Source organism: Pleuronectes platessa, chromosome 19 (assembly GCF_947347685.1).
Source record: "Pleuronectes platessa chromosome 19, fPlePla1.1, whole genome shotgun sequence".
NCBI classification, from domain to species: domain Eukaryota; kingdom Metazoa; phylum Chordata; class Actinopteri; order Pleuronectiformes; family Pleuronectidae; genus Pleuronectes; species Pleuronectes platessa.
Window position 1 is genome coordinate 21,036,128 of NC_070644.1, and position 23,614 is coordinate 21,059,741.

Below are 23,614 nucleotides of genomic sequence, written 5' to 3' on the forward strand. Positions count from 1 at the left end.
AAGGACGACTTTGTGAAGCTTCCCTCTGTGTGAACACTTCACACATGAACCACCCTGAGAAGAAACAAGCTCCAAACATCATGTACACATTTATTTATTGTAACAAAGCAACTGGTACACTTAGTAGAACGTGAACAGGTTTCCAGTGGAACAGGAGAAACGCTGCAGACTCCACAGAAATCATTTTCTCTCCCGTCTCAAAATGTTACGCCGAGACCTCAAATTAGTTTGTTTTATAAAAAATGTACATTTCAAACTTTGTTGTGGCTGCCTGTAAAACAAGATCATGAAAATGTATTAAACAGAAGTCCAGTCAGTGTCAGAACCTGCGCTGCCCCCCCCCCCCCCCGGTTAAACTGTGCATAATCACCGTCTGACCAACATACATGAACATCCCCAAAAACATTTACAACAGTTGGAAAGAAACAAGCTGGTGCGTTCGATCAGTTCCATTAGAACAATAAGTCACAAAGGAAAATGCAACTTCTAATAAGCCTCGGTCCGCACCACTGGATATATTATAATATACATTTTTATATAAAAGTGGCTAGGATGCTATGATTGGGTTATCACTGCACCGTGGCTTATTTCAATTGAACTCACAACTTTAACAGAAACTGTCATTTCCTATCTTACACAAAAAATTGCTATTGTACGTATTTTAAATCTACGTATGACGTGCAGAATGCTACAATTTTTTTTTATTCTTTAACATGTCTTTGGGTGATGAATAGAAACAATGATCCCGTTCACACCTGGTGTTTAACGTCATCCTGAGAGATACGAGTCCACGAGAGGTCGTCTGCTCACACCTCAATGTCCCTGTGACCACTTGTGATCTGAGGTCACTTCCTGCTCAATATGCAAATAAACATGTACATGATTGGTGTTAGCTAAAACCAGCTAACGTTTTTACCAAGTCTGAGTCGGCAGTGTGTCAGTCAATGTGTTTGTGCGTTTTTATAAATCAGTAGAAATCAGTGAGTGTGGAAACATGAGTGAACACATTCCCAGTGTGGTTTGTTTTGATGTCTCAGTCGAGTCGGTTCACACCTGAACACGTGTGATCGGATCTTTCAGGATGGATGTAAACGCCGGGTGGGAACTAGCTCAATGACAGAGCCCCCCCCCCCCCCCCGTGTGACCTTCAGACATGATTATATGACGGACAGGTCGCGGCTGCAGAGGAAGAGGACGGACAGCCTGACAACACACAGCAAAGAAAAAAAAGAGGCTGTTGTTTTTTTTGCGGTTGTTGTTTTTTCTACAAACCCCCCCCCCCCCCAAAAAAACAAAAGCGTTTGCTCCAACGGGTTGAAGGACCTTCACAGACGGAGGGAAAGAGTTTAACGTTTAATCTTCATCACCATCGTCCTGCAATTAAGAGGAAGAGTAATTAGTCACAGCGACCTCGACAGGACAAGAAGATCTGAGATGTTACATAAGCTCTTCTCACCTCTCCATCTTCTCCATCACCATCTTCATCCTCATCTTCACCTTCCTCCTCCTCCCCCTCGTCAATGTCTTCCAGACCCTCCTCTTCATCGTCGTCGTCATCGCCGTCACCGTCCTCGTCCTCCATGTCGGGGACCTTGGGAACATTCACAAGTTATAAATCTGATCCTGCTCATCATCGTGTGGTCAGTTAACTCCCAGCCTGCTGCCTCGGAGCCTCTGAGCCTGAGCAGGGTTGTGGGTCTGAGCGCTGCTCCTACCAGGTAGTACTGCAGCGGGTTGGGCCAGATGTCGTCCTTGATCACTTCTCCCAGCTCGTCAGCGCCGGCGTCCGAGTGGTCGGTGAACCAGGTGAAGAAGCTCTCCGGCTCCTCGTGCTGCCGCTTCTTTCCAGCTTTGTTTGGCGTCTGACCGGCACGCTTCGTCAGGTCCTGAGGAGAAAACGTGTTGTCAGGACTTCAGGTTATGAAGTGTTGAGGAAAGGACAATAGAAATTAAAATATAACACTAGAGGTGGATTTCTACTGGAGAGGTCAAAGGGTTCGATTCCAGTTTCCTGACTCTGTACTTTTTAAAAGAAAAACACAAACCAACCTTTCCAGCTTTCCATTTGATCTCAGTCGACTTGGAGACCGGGTCTCCGCTCTCGTTCACGTTAAACTCTTTGGAGAGGGCTTTGTTCTCGAAGTACGGGTTCTCATCGAAATACTGCAGGACAACGGAAAACACATCTGTGTCACATCTGCAGCAGAACGAGTGTGGTCGCTCAGGATGTACAAACACAAAGTGAACACGACAAACTCACAAAATCTATTCTGTATCCCGACTTGATGTCCTCGAACTCGGTGACCTCCACCCTCGACAGGTAGTGAAGCGCTTCCTCGTCCTCCTCGCCGAGAAGAGCTGAAACTACAGGTCACGTTTCAAATCATAAAGCAGATCAATAAATACACACCTGACAAATAAATAACACTAAACGACCGTTTACCTTGTGGGTGGTTGACGAATGTTGTGACCCAGAAGTTGGGTATCTTGGCTATGAGTTCTGATCTCTTCTGGAAGTATGGCTGGCGTAATTTGTTGAATTGCTGCTCTACTTTTAAAATTTCTTCACTCGCCTGTTCGTTCAGTCTGCAGGGAGCAAAAAAAACACAATAAGAAAACTCTCCACACAGACAGACACACACACACACACTGCCACACCCAATAAAACAATTCTAACTCACCTGTCGATTTCGTTCTGGACCTCGTCGATGTGTTCGATCGCTTCCTGCTGCTCTTTTTCTGAAAGAGGAAGAAAACTTTGAATTAGGATTTCAAAATAAAAGCCTCAGGACACATCTCAGCTGTCTGCAACAAACATGGCTTCCCGCTAACTACTGTAGCCATGGTTACTGAAATCTAACTGAAGTCATATTTCAATGCTGCAATTTATTACAGTTGTAGGACGGCTTGATAATTTAAATATTCTCCATAACTATTTTACAAAACTGAATATGATCTTTTATATCTTGACGTTTTAGCAGGAGCTCGGTTCTCTAGTGTGTGTGTTTCCTTGTGTTACAGTGTGTGTTCCTGCAGGCTGGAGCTTCTTGTGGCAGTAGGGATGTGTAAGTGTGTGTTACAGTATGTGTTTCTTTGTGTTACAGTCTGTGTGTGTGTCTGTGTGCAGCCGAGCCCTGTTTGAAGGAAACTGCATGTTTCTCATGTTCTCAGATCAAAGCTCGTGAGCTTCCAGCTCCACGCACGTGCTGCTCGGATCTCAGTGTTTACACGGAGCTCCCCGACTGACCCGCGCACAAAGCGCTCCTCGCACGCGTGCGTGTGTTAGCGCGACCCGGCCTCCTGCCTGGGAGCCGGCGGGATGCGACCGTGCTACTGCGGCTCGTTGGTGCAGAATCGAACACGAACCGTGAAACATGTGCGCGGACGCGAAGCTAACAGCCGCGAACACAAAGCAAACAGTGGCCCGTCGCACTCCGCTGTTAGCCACAGGAAGCTAGCTGCTAGCCTCTCACGCTGGCTACAGCTCGTGTTAGCATGCTACGTGTGCAGCAGCGTCAGACAGGTGGAGAAGACGCAGCCTCGTGTTTATTCGAGGTTCTTTGTTGTTTTCTGTAAACTACGCAGGAAACAACAACATGACGGTAAACAAATGAAAATGGCGTAGAGGGGATAACCGCCATTCTTCTACGTTACCGGAGGTCTCGTCCGCTCCGTCGTGGTTTGAATTCTCCTTCCGGCTGACTTTCGCCGATGAGGTCGACATGGTTCAGTTCACCGCGTCTCTCTGGACCCGCTGCGTGTCCCGGGGAGTTTAGCTCGTCTCTGCGGGAGGAAAGTTTCTTCCACCTTCTACAGTGCGTGAGTCCGAACGCACGATCAGTAGGACCCGCACAGCTCCGCTTGTTTCTGTCCGAGAACCAGGTCCGTCAACACGGTCACTGTGCCCTGCTGCCACCAGGCGGCGGGAGGGCGACACTACAGTGTTCTGGACCTGGACTTAGATGTCTGGTTATACGATAAGTATTTATATAACATGTATGTACATATCACAAGTATGTATATATTACATTAATATATGCAATACATGAATATAACACATTTATGTGTATAGCACATTTATGTATAAAACACATATATGTAAATAACACATGTACATGTCAAACATCCATGTACAGCTTACACAGAGTTGAGGTGGATCAGCTCTTACCCTCACTCACACATTCCTCTGCGTGTGTTCCGATGTTCAGGTTAGTTTTGTGTTAGTTCCTCGTCCCCCTGGTGGAGTGTGAAGAGCAGACGATGTCACACCTTGTACACTTTGTTCAGCCCGATGACACAAGTTGGGATTTGTGACTCAAATAGAGTCTACAATTTGCCAGATTGATGATTTTACATATTTTATTGTTTTGACTCACTCTCTTTGACATTGTTGAGAAAAGGCACAAAAGTAAATACATGTACTGACAAACATCCACCAAACAATAACACAATAAAACAACATAAAACAGCTGTTGTGTTCAGCTCAAAGTAGAAAAGTTGTGATGAAGAAATAGTTTTAAATTCTTTGGCTCATTCGTATTTGATCAGATGAAATGATTTAAATATTTAGACTCATTCTCTATTTACGGCTGCAGGTACCTCGACAGGTGCAGTGAATAACCCAACCCGATTGGCTCCTGCAGCCTCGGTGTCATCACCCCTCGCTGTCCAATCAAGCCGCTGACTGGCCGGTGACGTCACGGTCGCGTCGGGGTGATTCAAACCTCAGTTGAGTTTCTGCTGCGCGAGACGCGCACGCACCTGCGGCTCAGGTGAGACCACAAGAGACCAGCTGAGGCTAGAGAGGAGAAGCTAGGCTAAGCTAAGCTAAACTAGACTAGACTAAACTAGACTAAACTAGCCGTGCCGTGCCGTGCCGTGCCCCCGGACCTGTTTCACCTGCTGCCCCACCTGTACAGGACCGTGTACAGGACCGTGTGCGGGCCGCCCCCCCCCCAGATGTCCCCCGACCCCCACCATGTCCGCTCCATCTCTTCAGGTGAGTTCAGTGACGCAGCTTCTTTAGAAAGCAGAGGTTTCTACCAGCCGGTGACGTCACTCACCGGCCAACACCTGACGTGCAGGTGCGTTAAATAACATGCACGCGCTGGACTTTCCTGTTTGTCCGGTTGCTGCTCAGTTCCGGTTTGTGTGTCCGTGACGCGAGCATGTAACCGAAACTCTGCTGAACTTTGTGTAACTTGTACAAAACAGAGATTTAATCACAGAACAAACGGAAGTGAATCAGTTTGTTGGTCCTGGAGTCGAGTCAATGTTTTATTCATCTCAATCTAACACAACAATAACGATCATCTATCATAGTGTCAGTCAGTGATCGTGTTATTTATTTATCATTATTAATCATTGTGTTGAATGTAACCTGTTAAAGTTTGTATCTTTGAAGCCTCTACTTCCTGGGACAGGTTTGTTTTTGATTGACAGGAGGTGTGTCTACAGAGGATTATGTCTATGAGCAAAAACCTGAATTCTGTCTGAAGCTCACGATTGTGTTCTTCATACACAAACTGACAGAACCTGTTGTGTTGTTTGTTCCTACACAAAGTTCAAGTTTTAGTTTCCCACAGGTCTGATGTAAACATGGTCTCACACGTTTATAGAATTATAAAATCCTCTCTTTGAATATCTAGTAGTTTTGTTTCATAGAGTTTAAATCCCCAGATCTCACTGATTTATCAGCTGACATCTGCTGATGTGAGTCTTACACAGATTTATCAGTGGCTGTCTTTATGTTTGTGATATGAAAACTTTTATTTTTCAGACTGATCGATGAGTCAAGTTCTATATATTTCGTTGTACTTTTGTACCATACAAAACTGATGTGTACCATAGACTTTCATATATATATTTATATATATATATATATATATATAAAATATGGTCTGAGCAACTGAGGCTGATAATCAAGTTGCTGCTTTAGTTTTGAACTCATCCACAAGGGGGCGGCATAATATCATATGTTGCTTGTTCAACTGTCACATCTTTGTTTTAACTGCACCAGCAGCTGGTTTTATAGAAATGATACGTGTGTAAATGATGTTATAGTTGTGTGTCTGCAGCTGTATGAACCCCGGTTGTGTGTCTCTCAGAACGGAAGCCTGCGGGGGCTGGACGAGGTGGATATCCTGGACCCACAGTTCCAGCAGCGGCTGGAAGATGCTCGCACGCTGCTCAGGCAGGAGATCCAGCGCGAGCTGAAGATCAAGGAGGCGGCTGAGCGGCTGCGTCGCGCCGTCACCAACCGCAAGAGCGCCGCCGACGTGGAGGGGCAGCTCAAGGCCTCGAGCCGCAAGCTGGACCAGCTGCACTGGGAGCTGCAGGAGCTGAACGCCAGGTCGATGGGTACCGAGAGAGACAGCACCACAGGTCAGGAAACAGGACGCACTATACATAGAGTTTATATATAAGTGTTCATTATAAATACTCCTACTGTTTACACAGGAAGCCTCGAAGAAGAAGAGGCTCAGTCAGCAGAGTCGTGTCAGTGGCAGGACGTCACGTCTCCGGTGGCCGGTCGGGTCAGAACCCTGAAGAAACAACTGACCATGGAGACCAAAGTCAAACAGGGCGCGGAGAACATGATCCACACGTACAGATCCAGCTCAGGGAAGGTACACAAACACACAAACAGACAGACACACACACACACAAACACAGACAGACACACACACAAACACAGACAGACACACACACACACACAAACACACACACACACACACACACACACACACAGAAAGACACACAAACACAGACACACACACACACAAACACACACAGACAGACACACAAACACAGACAGACACGCACACACGCACACAGACACACACACAAACACAGACAGACAGACAGACACACACACACAGACAGACACACACACACACACACAAACACACACACACACACACACACACAGAATGACACACAAACACAGACACACACACACACAAACACACACAGACAGACACACAAACACAGACAGACACACACACAGACAGACAAACACAAACACACACACAGACAGACAGACACACAGACACCCACACACACACACAGACAGACACACACACACACAGACAGACAAACACACACGCTCCAGGAGGGCAGCTGCAGAAGGGCGACAGCTTTCTGCTCTTAAGGTTGTTTTGTGTGTTTTCTGGATTGTGAATGTTCCGACTTTTTTAATCCTTCAACCAGACGTAACATCCTTGACATTGTTGTATTTTTGTATGATACAATGACACAAAAGTATTTCCTATCCCACACTTGCACACACTCATGGTCACATGTGGTTTCTGTGCAGCACTGACTTCATGCTGTGAACTGCTGTCACAGACAAACACACTTTCATTCTGTTTTAAATACCTTCTGCTCATGTCTCATTTCATGCTTCATGTAAATCAGATCATTTACGGCCTTTGTGTGATATATACCTTGAGATCTGCTCATTAGAAAGTAACTAGAGATTCTAACGTCTGTCTGTGCTCCAGTCGTAGATGAGGAGCACGTTTTTATTGTCATGTTTCTTTGGTATTTTGCGTGTCAGTGGTTTTAGGAGTCAGTTGTCATGCAGCAGGTTGGTTTTGTTTTGCAGGACAGGAAGATGCTGTCGACGGCTCAGCAGATGTTACAGGACAGTCGCACCAAGATCGAGCTGCTGCGGATGCAGATCGTTAAAGTCAGTCAGGCCAGAGACGACGAGCGAGATGGAACCCATGGTAAAAAAAACACAAAGTCTCACGATGTGTTGACTCTGACTGTGTCCTCCCACTGGATATTACCCATGATCCTCTGCTTCCTGAGCCTGAAGAGCTGCAGCTGGAACAAATCCACCAAACTGTTCGGAATCCTTCATGTTTCACAGTTTCCTTGTGAATGTTGGAGATAAACTCTGGTTTAATAACTTCAGAGTGTTATGAACTGATCTCAGTTCAGCTTCACTCTTCAGCTGGTTGTGTCTGTGACTCTCAGTCAGTTGTTCTCTCAGGAGATGGAACCCACTCAGCAGAGTCACAGACGCTCAGGGAGAGAAGGAGGAAACTTTAGACACAGTGTTGATTCAATCATACTTTGTGTTTTGATGCATTTTGAATACAAGACAAAAGAGTTTCATTCATTTTATTGCTGGTATGAATCTGTTATATCTCAGGAGGCTTCTCTGCTGTGGAGCTGGTCAGCCCCGTGGAGCTGCGTGTGGCGGAGCTCATGCACCACATGAAGATCGAGTCGGCCGTCGCAGAAGGTGCCAAGAACGTGGTGAGGCAGCTGAGCGGGAGAAAGATCCAGGACCGGAGGATCGTGGCCGAGGTGAGTAAGATGTGGAAGGTTCAGGTGAAGGAGTCGGCCCCGGACTGTCTCCTGCGGCTTCTTCTGTGGGAAACACAAACTCCAGAACATGTCCAGTGTTGTGCGTCTCCCAGCAGTTGTTGTGTGTGTGTGTCCCTCAGGCTCAGGCACGAATGCAGGAGTCCTCTCAGAAGGTGGATTTGCTGCGTCTGTCCCTGGAGAGACGTTTGAGCGAGCTGCCTCAGGATCATCCCAAACACACGGCCATCAGAGAGGAGCTGGCGTCTGGAACATCTCTGTCCTACGGCACGCCGAAGAAAGTGTCCAGCGCCCTGTCCTCGTCCTCCTTCTTCAAACCCACCAGTCTAACAGGTTCCTGCTCAGATTCAAATCTACTGTTTTCATTTCATTTCCTTGGTTTCTCTGACCTCCTCTTGTCATTTCTACAACATCTGACCTTCAGGGCGGTTGGAGGTTTGCCTGATGGGCTGCCAGGACCTGCTGGAGGCGGTTCCAGGTCGCAGCCGCGTGACCAGCATCCCGTCCGCCTCCGGAAGTGTCTCTGACGGGAAGTCTCTGAAGGTGAGAGCCGGCCTATCAGGACGCAGTGCCAATGGAAAGAAGACCCAGGCCGAAGAACCGTCCTGTGAGTTCACACGTTGCTTCTGTCAACTGTCATCTCATCCATCTTTAAATACCCATCAGATAAAGATGGATGTCAGGACAGCTCTTCACACGTTATTCCACAACATCTGGATCGCCCCCTGGTGGCTGGTCAGTGTAGGGCATAAACTATCTTTGGAAAAATGCCTTTAACTCAGGAGTGTTTTAATGGTACTTGTGTTTTGGGGGTTGAGTGTCCCATCTGCTAACATGTAGGAGACTAGGACCTTTACTGCAGCCAGCCACCAGGGGGCGATCAGAATTCTTCAGGCTGTCATTTCATCCACATTTATTTTCCATGTATTATTACGACTGAATTCACATCTCGCTGTGTATTAACAGCAGCTGACATTATGTCTGACTCATTTGAAACCCCCCCTCAGCCTGTGTTATTAACCGTGTTGCGTCTCTGTGTCTCAGCGGAGATCAGCGCCGTGTTGAAGGTGGACAACCGGATCGTGGGACACACTCACTGGAGACAGCTGGGTAAAGAGGCCTGGGGCCAGAGCTTCAGCATTGAACTGGAAAGGGTCAGAAACTTTCACTTCACTAAGCAAATTAAATAACATCTGAGCCACAAGGTTATTTTTACATCCTCTCACGCAGATTTCATTTTCACTCACTTTTCTCTTCAGGTCTGAGTCAGTGCAGTTCGGTCTCTTGTAGCACGGCAGCAGTTCATTCTTAATTGATCAATAAACACACTTATGTCATTTCAAGTGATTCATTCTTTTTTTATGATAAAAGGGCAAATATCTCTGGTTTCAGTTTCAAACATGTGAACATTTTCTTTGCTCCTCTCATGACCGATAAGAGAAACAAGACATTTGAGGGATCAATACAATTATCTCACATTTTCTGAATTACACAACTAATCGCTTCCAGGAGAAGTTAATCAGATCAATCGATGAAGAGCTGATTGTTCGCTGCAGTCAGTTTTCTGCCGACCCTCGACTTCATAACGTTTGACATCAGTCTCCTCTAATGTTGAACATCTGTTCGATGCCCTGACTGCTGCTCCGTGTGAGTCTGTGATGGTCTCGACCTTCTCCTGTAATCCCGTCACTAATCCTCCCGTCGGCTCTAATCTGGTTTGAACCATAACGGCGTCTCGGCTGCAGCTTCTGGTTTTCACCTCGACGCTCTGACGCTCGTTCTCACAGGTTCACTGAGACGAGTGTCACCGCCATCGCCACAGTAGTTTCTCCTCCGTGATCGAGAGGTGAAGGGGATTCAGGTGGTTGCAATATGCTGCGTCACCTCTAGATGTCACTAAATCCTCCACAGTGCCCCTTTAGTTACTGACTGGTTATTAAACCCTCCCAGGTCCCGGACATCGCCTCATTGGAATCTGTCTGTCTGTTTGTTCTGTGGTTCCAGTCCAGGGAGCTGGAGATCTCCGTGTACTGGAGAGACTGGCGTGCGCTGAGCGGAGTGAAGTTCCTGCGGTTGGAGGATTTCCTGGATAACCAGCGACACGGCATGTGTCTGCAGCTGGAGCCTCAGGGCCTCCTCTTCATCGAGGTCCTCACTCTCCTCCTCTGACGACTGCATGACTGTTAGAATCAAACTATCTTCTAATCATCAGGCAAAGAAAATCAAATATTCAAACTTTGTTTGTTTCCAGGTGACATTTATCAACCCCGTCATCGAGCGGCGCTCCAAGCTCCAGAGGCAGAGGAGAATCTTCCCAAAAGAAAAAGGTAACATTTATTCATATTGAGTTTCATAAGTTCAGTTAGATACTCAGTGGATCTCTTGATCTAAATATCATGAAGCACACAGAGTTCAGATTTCACTCCAACACAAACAAGAGGATTATCTCAGTGTTGGTTCATCAATTAATTGATTTAAAATACGTGATAAACGTGTGATCATGAATAAGTCTCATTAGAGCTCAAACCTCCACTAACAAATCCATCGTGTTCATTTACACTAATGAAGATTCATATAAACTTACATGATCTGAGCGTCGATGGAAGCTGCAGGTTTGAAGCGGCTGAATAAAACTGTAAAATCAATGAGAGCACATTTAAATTCACTAGATCTGGATTTTGATTTGAATCTGCACCAGACTTCACAACCTGCTCATCCTGTCGTGTGCGTCCACAGGGAAGGACTTCCTGCGAGCCGCTCAGATGAACATGAACTTCGCCACCTGGGGCCGTCTGATGATGAGCATCCTGCCTCCCTGCAGCTCCCTGGACTCCATGAGTCCTCCGCTAGCGGGACCTCCCTCCGGCCACTCGTCCTCCGCCGCTCCTCAGGCGCAGTAAGACTCCTTCTCTTTGTCACGTCTATGAAGTTAGATCTCTGACTCCATGCTCCTCTGAGGTGAGAGAGGAAGTGACTCGACTGCAGAGCAACGTGATCACTGACCTGAGCTCACAGAGAAGACACACGGGTCTCATAATGAAGAAAGTTATTCAGGAGATGAAGAACTGACAGTTTGATTGACAGACCTGTGTTTGTTTTCCTCAGAGAAGCTGCTGTCGTGAATCTAAACTTCTTTGATGATCAACCTGGACGTTCTCCTCATCGCTCCAGAAGGATCATCAAAGACTCTCTGCTGGTGAGTGAGAGCAGCTCCACGAGGACCTGATGGGAACCAATGTTTATCATGAGTGATGTCTAATAATAATAACATTCGTCTGTGGATGTGTCTCTTTACTTCTGTTTGTCTGGTTAAAAACAGTCTCCACGTGAAAACAAGAGTCCGAAGCCGAACAGACAACCGTCCGTCCACTGTCCTGCTCAGTAAGACGCTCTCTGCACTTGGTCTGGGATTGTTTTCAGGGTTTTCTTTGATAAATTATATGAAAATATGTCTTGACTTTTAAACCACGGGGCTGTGTCCGTGCCTCTGTGTCTCATTGTGTCTCTGTGTCTCATTGTGTCTCTGTGTCTCATTGTGTCTCTGTGTCTCTGTGTCTCTGTGTCTCTGTGTCTCTGTCTCTGTGTCTCTGTGTCTCATTGTGTCTCCGTGTCTCCGTGTCTCTGTGTCTCTGTGTCTCTGTGTCTGTGTCTCAGTCTCTTTGTCTCTGTGTCTCCGTGTCTCTGTGTCTCCTGACCTCTGAGCCTCTTGTCTTCTCCTGCAGGACGGATGAAGCGCTGCAGATGGACGACTTCAACTGTATTTCCGTCCTGGGACGAGGTCACTTTGGAAAGGTAAACCTCCGCCCTCTGAGAAATGAGGGTTCAGAGCACAACACTGAGTTTAACATGTTGTTAACATGTTGTTAACATGTTGTTAACATGTTGTTAAACTCAGTGGTTGAAACATTTCTCCTGATCCAAGGTGCTGATGGCCGAGTATAAGAAGTCAGGGAAGCTGTACGCCATCAAAGCCCTGAAGAAGGGAGACATCGTGACCCGGGACGAAGTCGACAGGTGAGGAGATCTCCACTTCGCTGCTTGTTCTTCATCAGAGGTTTGAAGCCAGCGTTCAGGAACCAGCTGTGTGTGTTTGTTTCAGCCTCATGTGTGAGAAGAGGATCTTCGAGGTCATCAACACGTCTCAGCATCCGTTCCTCGTGAACCTGTACGGCTGCTTCCAGACCGAGGACCACGTGTGCTTCGTGATGGCCTACTCCTCTGGAGGAGACCTCATGACGCACATTCACACCAGCATCTTCACGGAGAAACAAGCCCGGTGAGAACACTCTCCCTCAACTCAGGCCAATTTACCTCTGTACAGATTTTAGACTTTAGTAAATAAACATAAATTCACATTGTGTAAAAGACCAGTTTGACTGATCTGTTGTGTTTAGGTTCTACTCGTCGTGTGTGCTGCTCGGTCTGGAGTTCCTCCACCAGAGGCACATTGTGTACAGGTGCGTGTTCAGGACAGTGAGTCTGAGCTGGTGTCTCATCAGGATCCTCACGCGTCTTCTTTGTGTCTCAGGGATCTGAAGCTGGACAACCTGCTGATGGACGCTGACGGATTCGTCCGGATAGCAGACTTTGGTTTGTGCAAAGAAGGTAAAGACATGTTTGTGATGTAATGTAAATTGGAAAAGCGTCTTCTGTGCGATGCAAACGTTTTCTCCTCCATGTGCAGGGATGGGACACGGGGATCGAACCTCCACTTTCTGCGGCACGCCGGAGTTTCTGGCTCCAGAGGTCCTGACTGACAACAACTACACTCGCAGTGTGGACTGGTGGGGGCTGGGGGTTCTCATCTACGAGATGCTGGTGGGGGAGGTCAGTGAGATCCACACTACACAACTGGAAACACGTCACATGACCAGTCACCTCCACAGGAGGAACTGAAGCTCTGATTCTGTCTGTTCTGTCAGTCGCCCTTCCCCGGGGACGATGAGGAGGAGGTGTTCGACAGCATCGTGAACGACGACGTTCGATTCCCTCGCTTCCTGTCTCCAGAGTCGGTGTCTCTCATCCAGAAGGTCGGTCTCCGGTCACACTCAGCTCAGTTTGATTCCACCTCAGGGTTCGAACCCCCGAGGCCTCGTGTCCTCGTGTCCTCGTGTCCTCGTGTCCTCGTGTCCTCGTGTCCTCATGTCCTGTTCTCAATCGTTTCTGTTTCAGCTGCTGCAGAAGAATCCTGAGAAGAGACTCGGAGGCGGAGAAGAGGACGCTGCGGAAATCAAAAGACACCGATTCTTCCAGGTTTTTATTTCCCCAAAATATGAATATGAAAATATGAACAGCCAAAGTGATTCTACTTCAAGATTATAAACTGGAGTCAGATGAAGTTTTAAAGTTTTCTGATCCATAGACTCGTGTCAGTGGAGCCTCGTTATCGAAGTCTCTTAATCAGAATCTTAATCGGTCTCAGCTGTCAATCAGGACGTCCCAGGCTGTTGTCATAGTCTCTCTCTCTCTAGCTTATCCATATCCATATCATGTCGTCCATCTTTATTTACAGTTCAGTCTGAATAGTCAGAGCACATTAAAGGATAAATGAAAACTGTTGAAATGTCAGTTAAAGAGATTTTCTACGTGTTTATTTATTATAATCATCAGCCAGTCAGATATATAGAACCTCCCTCATATTGAGCCTCATGACGATGGGACGTGTCTGTAGACGTGTTGATCTGACCCCTCGTCCGTCCCCAGGGGACGGACTGGGACGCTCTCCTGGCCAAGAGGGCGAAGCCGCCGTTCCTGCCGGTGATCCGGGCGCCGCAGGACGTCAGTAACTTCGACGAGGAGTTCACGCGCCTGAAGCCGGAGCTCACGCCCCCCCGCACCCCCTGCGTCCTCACGGCCGAGCAGCAGGACATCTTCATCGACTTTGACTTCTCGTTCATGAGATGACCACCGGAGGGCGCCCTCCTCCGTCCAGCTGTAGTACACTTCATGACCATCAGGATTGAGTGCGTGTGTGGGCGGGACCTCAACACCACGACTCATGTGACTTACTGCACAGACTCTGACTGCAAAGCACATCCTCACCAGCAGGTGGCAGCGTTCGTATCTGAGATACTTTGTCTGGACAGAGGACGGAAGACGTGTCGGCCATCTTTATTTACAGTCAGTGGTCGTCACGCGCTCTGATTCATGACTCAGCGTTTACTGTCTCACTAAACAGCTGTTTTCTATTGGGATGTATAAGTCTGGGAGATTGTTATTTTAAAATGTTTCTCTGTGTTTTTCTTTTTAAAATAAGATGTCAAACTGTAAAGTGTAAAACTACATGAAGCAAAACTGAATGAATAAATTTAATTCATCAAACATTTATTTATTTATGTTTACAGTCATTTTCAAAGTAGTAAAAAACATTGCATGACAGTTTTGCATATAATCCAGAGGAACACTAATGAATTCATATAAATAAGATAAGTTAATTCCTCACTTACTGTACATGAAGGTCGACTTCACACTTATTGCTCTTTCACCAGGTTTCTATTGCACAAACAATCTCTGCTCCAGTTTCACTTCATCTAAACTTCACTCGTACAAAACTCTAAAGACGTGTTCTGCTTCCAAATAGTTACAAAATGATAAATACAATATAAAATAGCTTGAAAGTCAAAGTCTTCTGGACATCGTGGTCACATTGAGCACAAGTTATGATACAGTCAGTTTTTTCAACCATTAAATAAAAAGAGAATAAGAGTCTCAGACTTTGGCTGCTTCCACTAATACGTTTCAGTTTTAGAAATTAAAAACTGCCAGGTGTTATGAAGCTCGTACAGGAAGCACCTCCCCGGAAACACTTCAATATTAAAGCGTTAATAAAGGACTGACCAGTTTTCATCTGTGAGGAGGCCGACATCCAACTGTCCAATCAGAGCTGGTCTTTATCAGGAGGGGGGGGGGGGGGTCTTAAAGAGACAGGAGCTAGAAGCCAGTGTTTGAGACAGAGGCTGAAGAGAGGAGCTGCAGCTGGACAGTCTGAGGAACGTGATTCTGAAAACATAACGCTGATGAAATCCTCAAGCTGAAGATGATCAGTGTTTCATCGAGGACTGAACGTATCAGTGTGGAAACAGCTTCAGTCCGAACAGACTCTGTTGATCTTCTCTACAGAATAAATAAGACGATTCAATCACTTCATGTGAAACCGAACGAACCTGGAAAACAAACGGTAACAAATCTGTATAAATCTCTAGATTTAGTGAACATAGAAACTATTTACGTTAATTACTAGATATTGTATCAAGACTAAACTTCAGAGTTGTGTAACAGTCCATTCGTCATTTATCATGTGACTGTAACAATCCACATAATGATTCAGTGGAACCCGGGTTCAGTGGGACGAGGTGAAGAACCACTCAGAACCTGAGACGTGAGGCAGTAAAGAACTGAGAAGTTTGAGAGCTTGTAAACGGCTGCTGGTCGTCTGCAGAGACGTTAACGAGGAGCAGACGTCTCACTCGGAGGAAACATCTGTTCACAGATCAGAGGACCAGATGTTCCTGATGTGGAATCATGTGGAGACACAAACAAAGCTCCGAGACGAGGAACCTGCCGAGTGAATGTTACAGAGTTCTGGTACAAAACACAGGTGCCCACAGAGAAGGTCAACTGATCACAAGGAGAGTTGAGTTGGTTCTTCACGTCCTCACGTCTCAGTCTGGTCCTACACCTGGTCGCTGCCCTCCCTGAAGTAGACCTGCTCCCACACCACGCTGCCCCACAGGCAGAAGAAGCCCCACAGGTTCTGAGCGCTGCCGCGGTCGAACGGGTTCTCGTCGGCGCCGCAGTGCTTGAGGTAGGAGATGCGGTGGCGGGACATGAACTCCCAGGTGGTGGTGTTGAGGGACACCAGGTAGAGGTGAGAGCCGAGCAGCAGCAGCACGATGAGCGACAGCAGCGCCTCCAGCACGGCCACGCCCAGCAGCACGCCATTGGTCCGCAGCCACAGCTGCCAGCTGGGGGCGTGGCTGAGCCCCGTCCTGGGGGGACAAGCAGGAGACAGACGATGTGTGGAGGCGTGATGACCGAGAGGGGACGAGAGGGGACGGAGACGTGAGGGGACGGAGAGGAGAGGGGACGGAGAGAGGACGGAGACGTGAGGGGACGGAGATAAGAGGGGACGGAGAGGTGAGGGGACGGAGACGAGAGGGGACGGAGAGAGGACGGAGACGAGAGGGGACGGAGACGAGAGGGGACGGAGAGGTGAGGGGACAGAGACGAGAGGGGACGGAGAGAGGACGGAGACGAGAGGGGACGGAGACGAGAGGGGACGGAGACGAGAGAGGACAGAGAGGTGAGAGGACGGAGAGGTGAGGGGACGGGGACGGAGAGGTGAGAGGAGACGGAGACGAGAGGGGACGGAGACGAGAGAGGACGGAGAGGTGAGAGGACGGAGAGACGAGAGGGGACGGAGACGTGAGGGGACGGAGACGTGAGGGGACGGAGACGTGAGAGGACGGAGAGACGAGAGGGGACGGAGACGAGAGGGGACGGAGACGTGAGGGGACGGAGAGGTGAGAGGGGAGGGAGACGAGAGAGGACGGAGAGGTGAGAGGACGGAGAGACGAGAGGGGACGGAGACGAGAGGGGACGGAGACGAGAGGGGACGGAGACGAGAGGGGACGGAGACGTGAGGGGACGGAGAGGTGAGAGGACGGAGAGACGAGAGGGGACGGAGACGAGAGGGGACGGAGACGTGAGGGGACGGAGAGGTGAGAGGGGAGGGAGACGAGAGAGGTGAGAGGACGGAGAGACGAGAGGGGACGGAGACGAGAGGGGACGGAGACGTGAGGGGACGGAGCGAGGACGGAGGACGGAGACAAGAGGGGACAGAGACGTGAGAGGACGGAGACGAGAGGGGACGGAGACGAGAGGGGAGAGAGGACGGAGGACGGAGACGTGAGGGGACGGAGACAAAGGGGACGGAGAGGTGAGGGGACGGAGAGAGGACGGAGACGTGAGAGGACGGAGACGTGAGGGGACGGAGACGAGAGAGGACGGAGGACGGAGACGTGAGAGGACGGAGACGAGAGGGGACGGAGAGGTGAGGGGACGGAGAGAGGACGGAGACGTGAGAGGACGGAGGACGGAGACGTGAGAGGACGGAGACAAAGGGGACGGAGACGCACTCACCAGGCGATGTGCAGCCCCCACAGCAGCACCAGCAGCTGCACGGCCAGGTACAGCACGAACCAGCGGTGGTTCCTCTCCCCGACACAGTTCTCGATCCAGGGGCAGTGGTGGTCGTACCGCCGCACACAGTGCTGACACGTCTGGCAGTGCTTCGATCTCATTGGCTGCTGCTTGAAACAGAGGTCATGTGTTTAGAAGACGTCTCACAGAGGTTCTGCTGAGCACACACTCCTGCTGCTGGGTCATGTGACGGGGTCACTGGAGGTCACGTGCTTGTGTAACTCAGAACCAGTCATCCTACACCACTGGTCCGACACCACTCGTGTTTCAGTCTGACGCTGACCAGTGACATCACTCCACATCCTGCTGCTGCCTCCAGAGCTTTCAACCACATCTCAGCCTTCATCACCTCCTCTTCCTCCCTCACTGGAAGCATCTGAACCAAGATGTGGAGCTCCACAACCTTGAGTGGATTTTATCACCAAACGTCTGAATCCAAGTTCCAGAACCACTTCAACACTTTTACCTTCTTGTGGAGATAAAAAAATAAACTGTTAGAACTGGAGCCAGTGGCAGCCGCCGAGCAAGGCAGGAGTCGTACCTGCAGCAGACAGTGTCCACAGCGGCGCTGCCTCAGGGACTTGGTGGTGGGGGGGATCATGTCCTGCTGCTCCTCGGTCACTCCCAGTGTGAACTGAAACCACACGAGAGACAAACTGGTGAGAGAAGCAACGACTGGTTTCCTGTTCAATCCTCACTGGTCTGATGAGTCTTCACCAGCACCGGCTCAGCCCTCACCTGGAGACCAGAGTGGTCCGACAGGATGAAGCCCGGGTCCATCAGGGACACGGCGAAGTAGAGCAGCACCGAGCCCAGGACGAGCAGGACGAAGAGGACGGGCTGGACCAGCTGCCCCGTCTCCTCCTGCTTCCTCAGCTCTGTCTCAGGGACAACGTCTCATTACTCACATGGACCAACACCTGGACACCAGCTGCTCCACAGGAAGCTTTTACTTTACAGTAAAGAATGTGCAGGAATGTTTATCTTCTCAATGATATTTGTAAGTATTTCGATGAAGGGCAGAAATGTTTAATATATGTCGATATCAATAATTATCACGATTAAAGTGTTAAACTCCAAAGTATCGACATCGGCCCGAAACCTCCACATGATTCTAATCAATATCTCATACAATTATTATATACACATTATACATGTACTCATTATACATGTACATGTACACAGTATACATGTACATGTACACTGTGTACATGTACACTATATACATATACTTGTACACAGTATACATGTACATATACACATTCACAGTATACATGTACACAGTATACATGTACACATTCACAGTATACATATACAGGTACACAGTATACATGTACCTAGTATACATATACACATTCACAGTATACATGTACACAGTATACATGTACATATACACATTCACAGTATACATGTACACATTATACATGTACACAGTATATATAAACATGTACTCAGCATACATATACACTATATACATATACTTGTTCACAGTATACATGTACATATTCACAGTATACATATACATGTACATAGTATACATATACATGTACACATTCACAGTATACATGTACACAGTATACATGTAGTGTCTCACCTGTGTCGTGCAGGAAGAGAATCAACGTGATGACCCAGGTCAGAATCACGTGAGCTGTTCTCACCACGAACCCGGAACCGAACACGTTTTTGAACATGGTCCTCACATGACACTTCCGTGCACGTTCACACGCACAGTTAGCGACGAACTAGCGATAAGAACATTGATCCAGAGCGACCGACGTCCTGCGGCCGCGCCCCCTAGCGGCGACCAGCGCAGCGACTGCACCGGAGACTGAAGGGAGAACAATCTGGAGACAGGAAGTCCGGCTTCTGATCAATAAACATACAAACTGGTGTAAACTCAGATTAAACTCAGATTAAACTCAGTCTCAGATTATTGTGACACGAACCGTCCGCTTGTTTTCTGTTGTCTTCTCTCTCTGCTCTGATTGGCCAGCACCGGTCAAATGACAACTCAGGCTACGGTGGCCGGGACACGCCGAAAAGCGATTTTGTATTAGGTATAATTTATCTTTCTTTTTCTTTGTAAACATATAGTTGTGTATACATATAGTTTTGATACATGTACATATATCAAAAAAATGTAATGAAACGAAATGAAACATCAATCATTTGCTTTTTAGAACATATTTTTTATTAGAAGTAAAAAAATTTTTATTAAAATTCCCCTCTTAGATTTAAAATGATCACATTTATTTGTAGCTCTTAAAAAAGTGAGAATTATGGGAGATGGAGATTTGATTTTCCAGTTCACAGATGAATTCATGGTCTGTTCGGTTCCATCACTGAGCCTGAAGGTCTTTGGCCTTGATCAGATCCAGGATCAGAGGAGTCCGCAGCTTCTTTCCTTTCAGCATCAGATCGAGGCCCTGAAAGGACGAGAGGTTCACTTAGGGTCAAGAACAGAAACTCACCAGTTAAATAAAGTAACAACTAGTTCTGTCTCGTTTCTATAAAGTTATTTTTCTATCAAATACTCAGAATGTTTTTATTTCCTCCAACTGAGAAATGAAGTTTTCACTCCTGTTTGTTTCCAGGTGAAAGGACGAAGAAAGAACTGGATCTGGACAGAGCTGCAGATTCTATCACTTTCTTTAACCTTTAGTTTGACATTTTTAACAGATTTCTCAGACAATGATTCGTGGATCTTGAAGAAATCAGAAATATTCAGTGGACTGATGTTTATGAGTGATGTGGGGCAGATTGATAAAGTGTTGGTTTGAACTCACCTCTCCAAAATAAGATACCAGCGGAGAAATCTCACACTGAGCTGGAGGAGCGTCTGCCGGTGATACACTACAGAGGAAACACACACACACACACACACACACACACACACACAGACACACACACACACTTTTAGATTACAATGATAAGTCCCGTTTTCTACCAACTGATAGAGAACCACCTCTGACCTACGACATCACTTAAACAAAGTAGATCTGATGGATCTATGGACTTCGATGAGCAGGACACAGTGAAGTCATGAGGAGCATTGTGAGTCAGTGACCTGGCTCCAGGAGGAACTGGTTTCTCGTGCTGGTCCAGCAGCGTCGCCCCGGCGGCCGCGGCCCAGCGGCAGTGCTGAGTCAGCAGAGAGTTCCTGGCCGTGGTCGGGTTGTCGGTCGATGCACTGTCGGCATTTTTCAGAGGAGAAAACTCTTCTTCTCTTAAAACCTCAAAGGCAACGAAGTTCCTTCAGACAGAGTGAATGTTTAACCGTTAACGACGTGATGACACACAGGAAGTGGTTTATAGCTGAAGATAATATTCAACCATACCTGGAGAAGGGAAACACGTCGAAAACAAACTTCTCCATCTTTATTCCGTTGGGTTTGGTGGGTTTGACCTGATTCCCCTCCGAGTCCACGAAGGGAACCTTCTTGATCGCGACGTGTGGTTTGAGTTGACTTTCAAATTTCCTGCAAGACAAACAAGCAAAGGTTGGTTATACTCAGGGTTTGTCCTCTGGGGACATGGCTCTTGAGATAATGGTGATGAAGAGCAGACTTCAGCTGCAGTGGTGGACGTGAAGCTGTGGAAGTAACGATGAGGGTTCTCACTCTGCCACCTCCTGCAGGAACGCTCTGGTGAAGAAGTGGATGCAGATGTTTCCTGCTCCGTAGACCAGCTCTCCTCCAGGTCCTCGCAGCTCGGCCGTGTCTGGATGGATCTCACTGTATTCCACCACCTGGGACACGCCCTGCACCCTGCAGACCACGCCCACTGGCTCTGTGGGGTACGCCTTCTCCACCACCTGACAGATAGCAGAGTTATAAGACTGACCAGCAGGGGGCAGCAGAGCCTGGTTCTGTCTGTATTCAACACAACTCGGTCACTCTACCTTGGCGCCGCAGTCGGCCCCTTTGCTCACGCAGAACCCGATGAACACGGGGTCGGCCATCTTGACCAGGATGTTGTCCACACAGTACACGTGCAGGTATTCCACCCCCCTCCTCCTCATGTCCTCCAGAACCTTGTTGTCCACCAGCGCCTGGTACAGTCCGCCGTTACCATCTGACAGAGAGGAAACCAGCCGTTCACTCTACCGACCCAGAAGACACCAGGTCTCACGTCTGGTTGGTCCCTACTCACCTGGAGCCATGGCGATCTTCCCTCTCCCCTGCAGGATGACCTTTCCATCGAAGGTCACAGCTGGAATCATCCTCTGCTCGAACAGGATGACGTTGGACGGCTCCAGACCGAAGTAGTTGTTCTCCTTGAAGAACTTCTGAGTGGGAGCCAGAGTGAACTCACTGGTCATTATGTACCTGATGAGACGAGCACATTCTTTTGTTTATCTTGAAACCTCTGCACACTGAATACAGATCTCAGACAAGCGTCCTCAGGGACATCTTTATCACTCAAACTGAAAGAAAGACCAACATCCCAGGTCAGCTGATGAGATCTCACCATGGTACTGAGCATTTGGATCCACGCTGAACATCTGCCAGCTGCTGGATTTTGTGAATTCGCTCGGCCTGGATCTGGTACAAGGTTTTGTTGCTTGGCAGCCCGACGTTGTACATCCCTTTGGGGTACTGGACCCCGAGCCGGGTCCCCTGACCTCCGGCCAGGAGCAGGACCCCGACCCGGTTCTGAGAGATCTGCAGCAGCCCTGAGAACACACAGCAGCAGGGAGCGGTTTGGGAACAGAGCTGGAGGAAGGACAAATACATACACAAATATCTAATCAAGTAAAAGTAGCATATTTAATAACTATTATTATTCTACTGTTCCTAAATGCAACATTCTATTACCATTACAGATTGAGTGTAGTGGAGTAAGAAGTACAGATAGTTGCTGGTATGTGAAGTGGAGTAAAAGTACCTACAAATAAATCTACATGAGTAAAGCGAAGATACATGATGTACTGAAGTACAATAACTCAGTGAATGTACTCTATTACATCCCGATACTGTACTTTTACAGTATTTGAGTACTTTCCAGCAGCAGAAGTATGTATTACTAAAGCCTTGGTTTGGTGCTCCATCTGTTCTGACTCCATGTTGGACCCTCACCTTCCTCCCCCCAGGCGGACAGACTCTCTGGGTCACTTTTCTTCACGCTGCCGATGAGCTCCGGAGGAACCGGCTCGATGTGTCGGTCCCCGCCGGCCGGAGGAGCAGCAGCAGCGGCCGCAGCCCGCTCACAGTGAGCCCGCAGCCCGTCCAGGTCCAGCAGAGCCAGCTCCTGGAGGAACCGCTCCCTCTCCTCCTCATCCAGCTCCGGCCAGAACTGAAGAACATGCCGCTGCCCTGCGAGCTCCAGGCCCCGCTTCACCACCTCCAGAGAAGACATGTCCCGGGGAGCCGAGCTGCAGTCACCGGGAGAGCAGACCTGTCTGTCCGGGGCGAAGCTGCAGGAAGTGAGCGCGGGGTGTGAGAGACTCGTGACCGCAGCTGAGGCTCAGCACACGGATCTGATGTGGAGGATTTACCCGGAAATCCTGGAGCAGCTGCAGGTTGGAACAACAGGCCGAGTTCCAGGCTGTTCACCCCGGGGACCAGACGTCCAGAGCCTGCAGAGCAACGTCAGAGCGTCCCGGTAAAAACTCCACTGAAAGTCTGAGTCCGAAGTTCACCTGTGGAAAACAACAGTTACAGTAACATGTGAACAGAGCAGCAGCGCCCCCTGCAGGCACACCTGCTCATTACAGGTCTCTCACTGTCTTTCTTTTATTTCATTTTAATCAAGTTCTACTTTATTTTACAGTGTCAGTTCAATTTAAAATTGAAATTGTATTGATCAGCATCAACCTAGTTTGTTTGTAAGTCTGGAAATATATATATATATATAAAAAAACATATATAAATATATATAGTGTGTATATATTGGTACATATAAGCAGGAGGCCATTTGTTAATTCATTAATTTTAAGCAAAATGTCTCAGATACTAACATGTTGTGCAGTCGGAGTCATGACGTCATAAACTCATTATATATAAAACCATAAACAAGAACAATGAGAATGATTCTCCACTGGTAATACAGCAGTAGAACACAAGGTGGCGCC

The 23,614-nt window shown here is 48.0% G+C and overlaps 4 protein-coding genes across 5 annotated transcripts; 1 reads left to right on the forward strand and 3 right to left on the reverse strand.

Moving 5' to 3' along the window:
* Window positions 1-78: 78 nt before the first annotated feature.
* Window positions 79-3,903, reverse strand: LOC128424608 (protein SET). The gene is made up of 8 exons (XM_053410873.1): window positions 3,655-3,903; window positions 2,682-2,739; window positions 2,444-2,586; window positions 2,261-2,364; window positions 2,050-2,163; window positions 1,716-1,886; window positions 1,457-1,591; window positions 79-1,374 (listed from the first exon to the last, which is right to left on the reverse strand). The coding sequence occupies exons 1-8, from the start codon at window positions 3,722-3,724 to the stop codon at window positions 1,354-1,356; spliced, it is 816 nt and encodes a 271-aa protein (XP_053266848.1). The 5' UTR covers window positions 3,725-3,903; the 3' UTR covers window positions 79-1,353.
* Window positions 3,904-4,978: 1,075 nt separating this feature from the next.
* On the forward strand, window positions 4,979-14,667 carry pkn3 (protein kinase N3). The gene is made up of 22 exons (XM_053410691.1): window positions 4,979-4,999; window positions 6,078-6,384; window positions 6,460-6,629; window positions 7,610-7,733; window positions 8,165-8,322; window positions 8,463-8,673; window positions 8,765-8,947; window positions 9,385-9,494; window positions 10,345-10,488; window positions 10,592-10,667; window positions 11,077-11,236; window positions 11,446-11,536; window positions 11,660-11,721; window positions 12,063-12,132; window positions 12,263-12,354; window positions 12,440-12,616; window positions 12,735-12,797; window positions 12,869-12,945; window positions 13,025-13,167; window positions 13,263-13,370; window positions 13,513-13,593; window positions 14,044-14,667. Exons 1-22 carry the CDS (start codon window positions 4,979-4,981, stop codon window positions 14,242-14,244), a joined length of 2,829 nt encoding a protein of 942 aa, XP_053266666.1. The 3' UTR covers window positions 14,245-14,667.
* Window positions 14,644-19,508, reverse strand: zdhhc12b (zinc finger DHHC-type palmitoyltransferase 12b). Its single transcript, XM_053410874.1, has 5 exons — window positions 19,136-19,508; window positions 18,280-18,419; window positions 18,083-18,175; window positions 17,482-17,648; window positions 14,644-16,328 (listed from the first exon to the last, which is right to left on the reverse strand). The coding sequence occupies exons 1-5, from the start codon at window positions 19,230-19,232 to the stop codon at window positions 16,013-16,015; spliced, it is 813 nt and encodes a 270-aa protein (XP_053266849.1). The 5' UTR covers window positions 19,233-19,508; the 3' UTR covers window positions 14,644-16,012.
* Window positions 19,509-19,709: 201 nt separating this feature from the next.
* uap1l1 (UDP-N-acetylglucosamine pyrophosphorylase 1, like 1) lies at window positions 19,710-23,219 on the reverse strand. Of its 2 annotated transcripts, none has more exons than XM_053411144.1 (9): window positions 22,620-23,219; window positions 22,012-22,216; window positions 21,694-21,869; window positions 21,443-21,615; window positions 21,162-21,355; window positions 20,880-21,020; window positions 20,609-20,794; window positions 20,328-20,394; window positions 19,710-19,967 (listed from the first exon to the last, which is right to left on the reverse strand). In XM_053411144.1, exons 1-9 carry the CDS (start codon window positions 22,897-22,899, stop codon window positions 19,881-19,883), a joined length of 1,509 nt encoding a protein of 502 aa, XP_053267119.1. In that variant the 5' UTR covers window positions 22,900-23,219; the 3' UTR covers window positions 19,710-19,880. The 2 variants fall into 2 exon arrangements, with proteins under 2 accessions (XP_053267119.1, XP_053267118.1); XM_053411143.1 differs by having other exon boundaries at window positions 20,514-20,794.
* Between the last annotated feature and the right edge of the window lie 395 nt (window positions 23,220-23,614).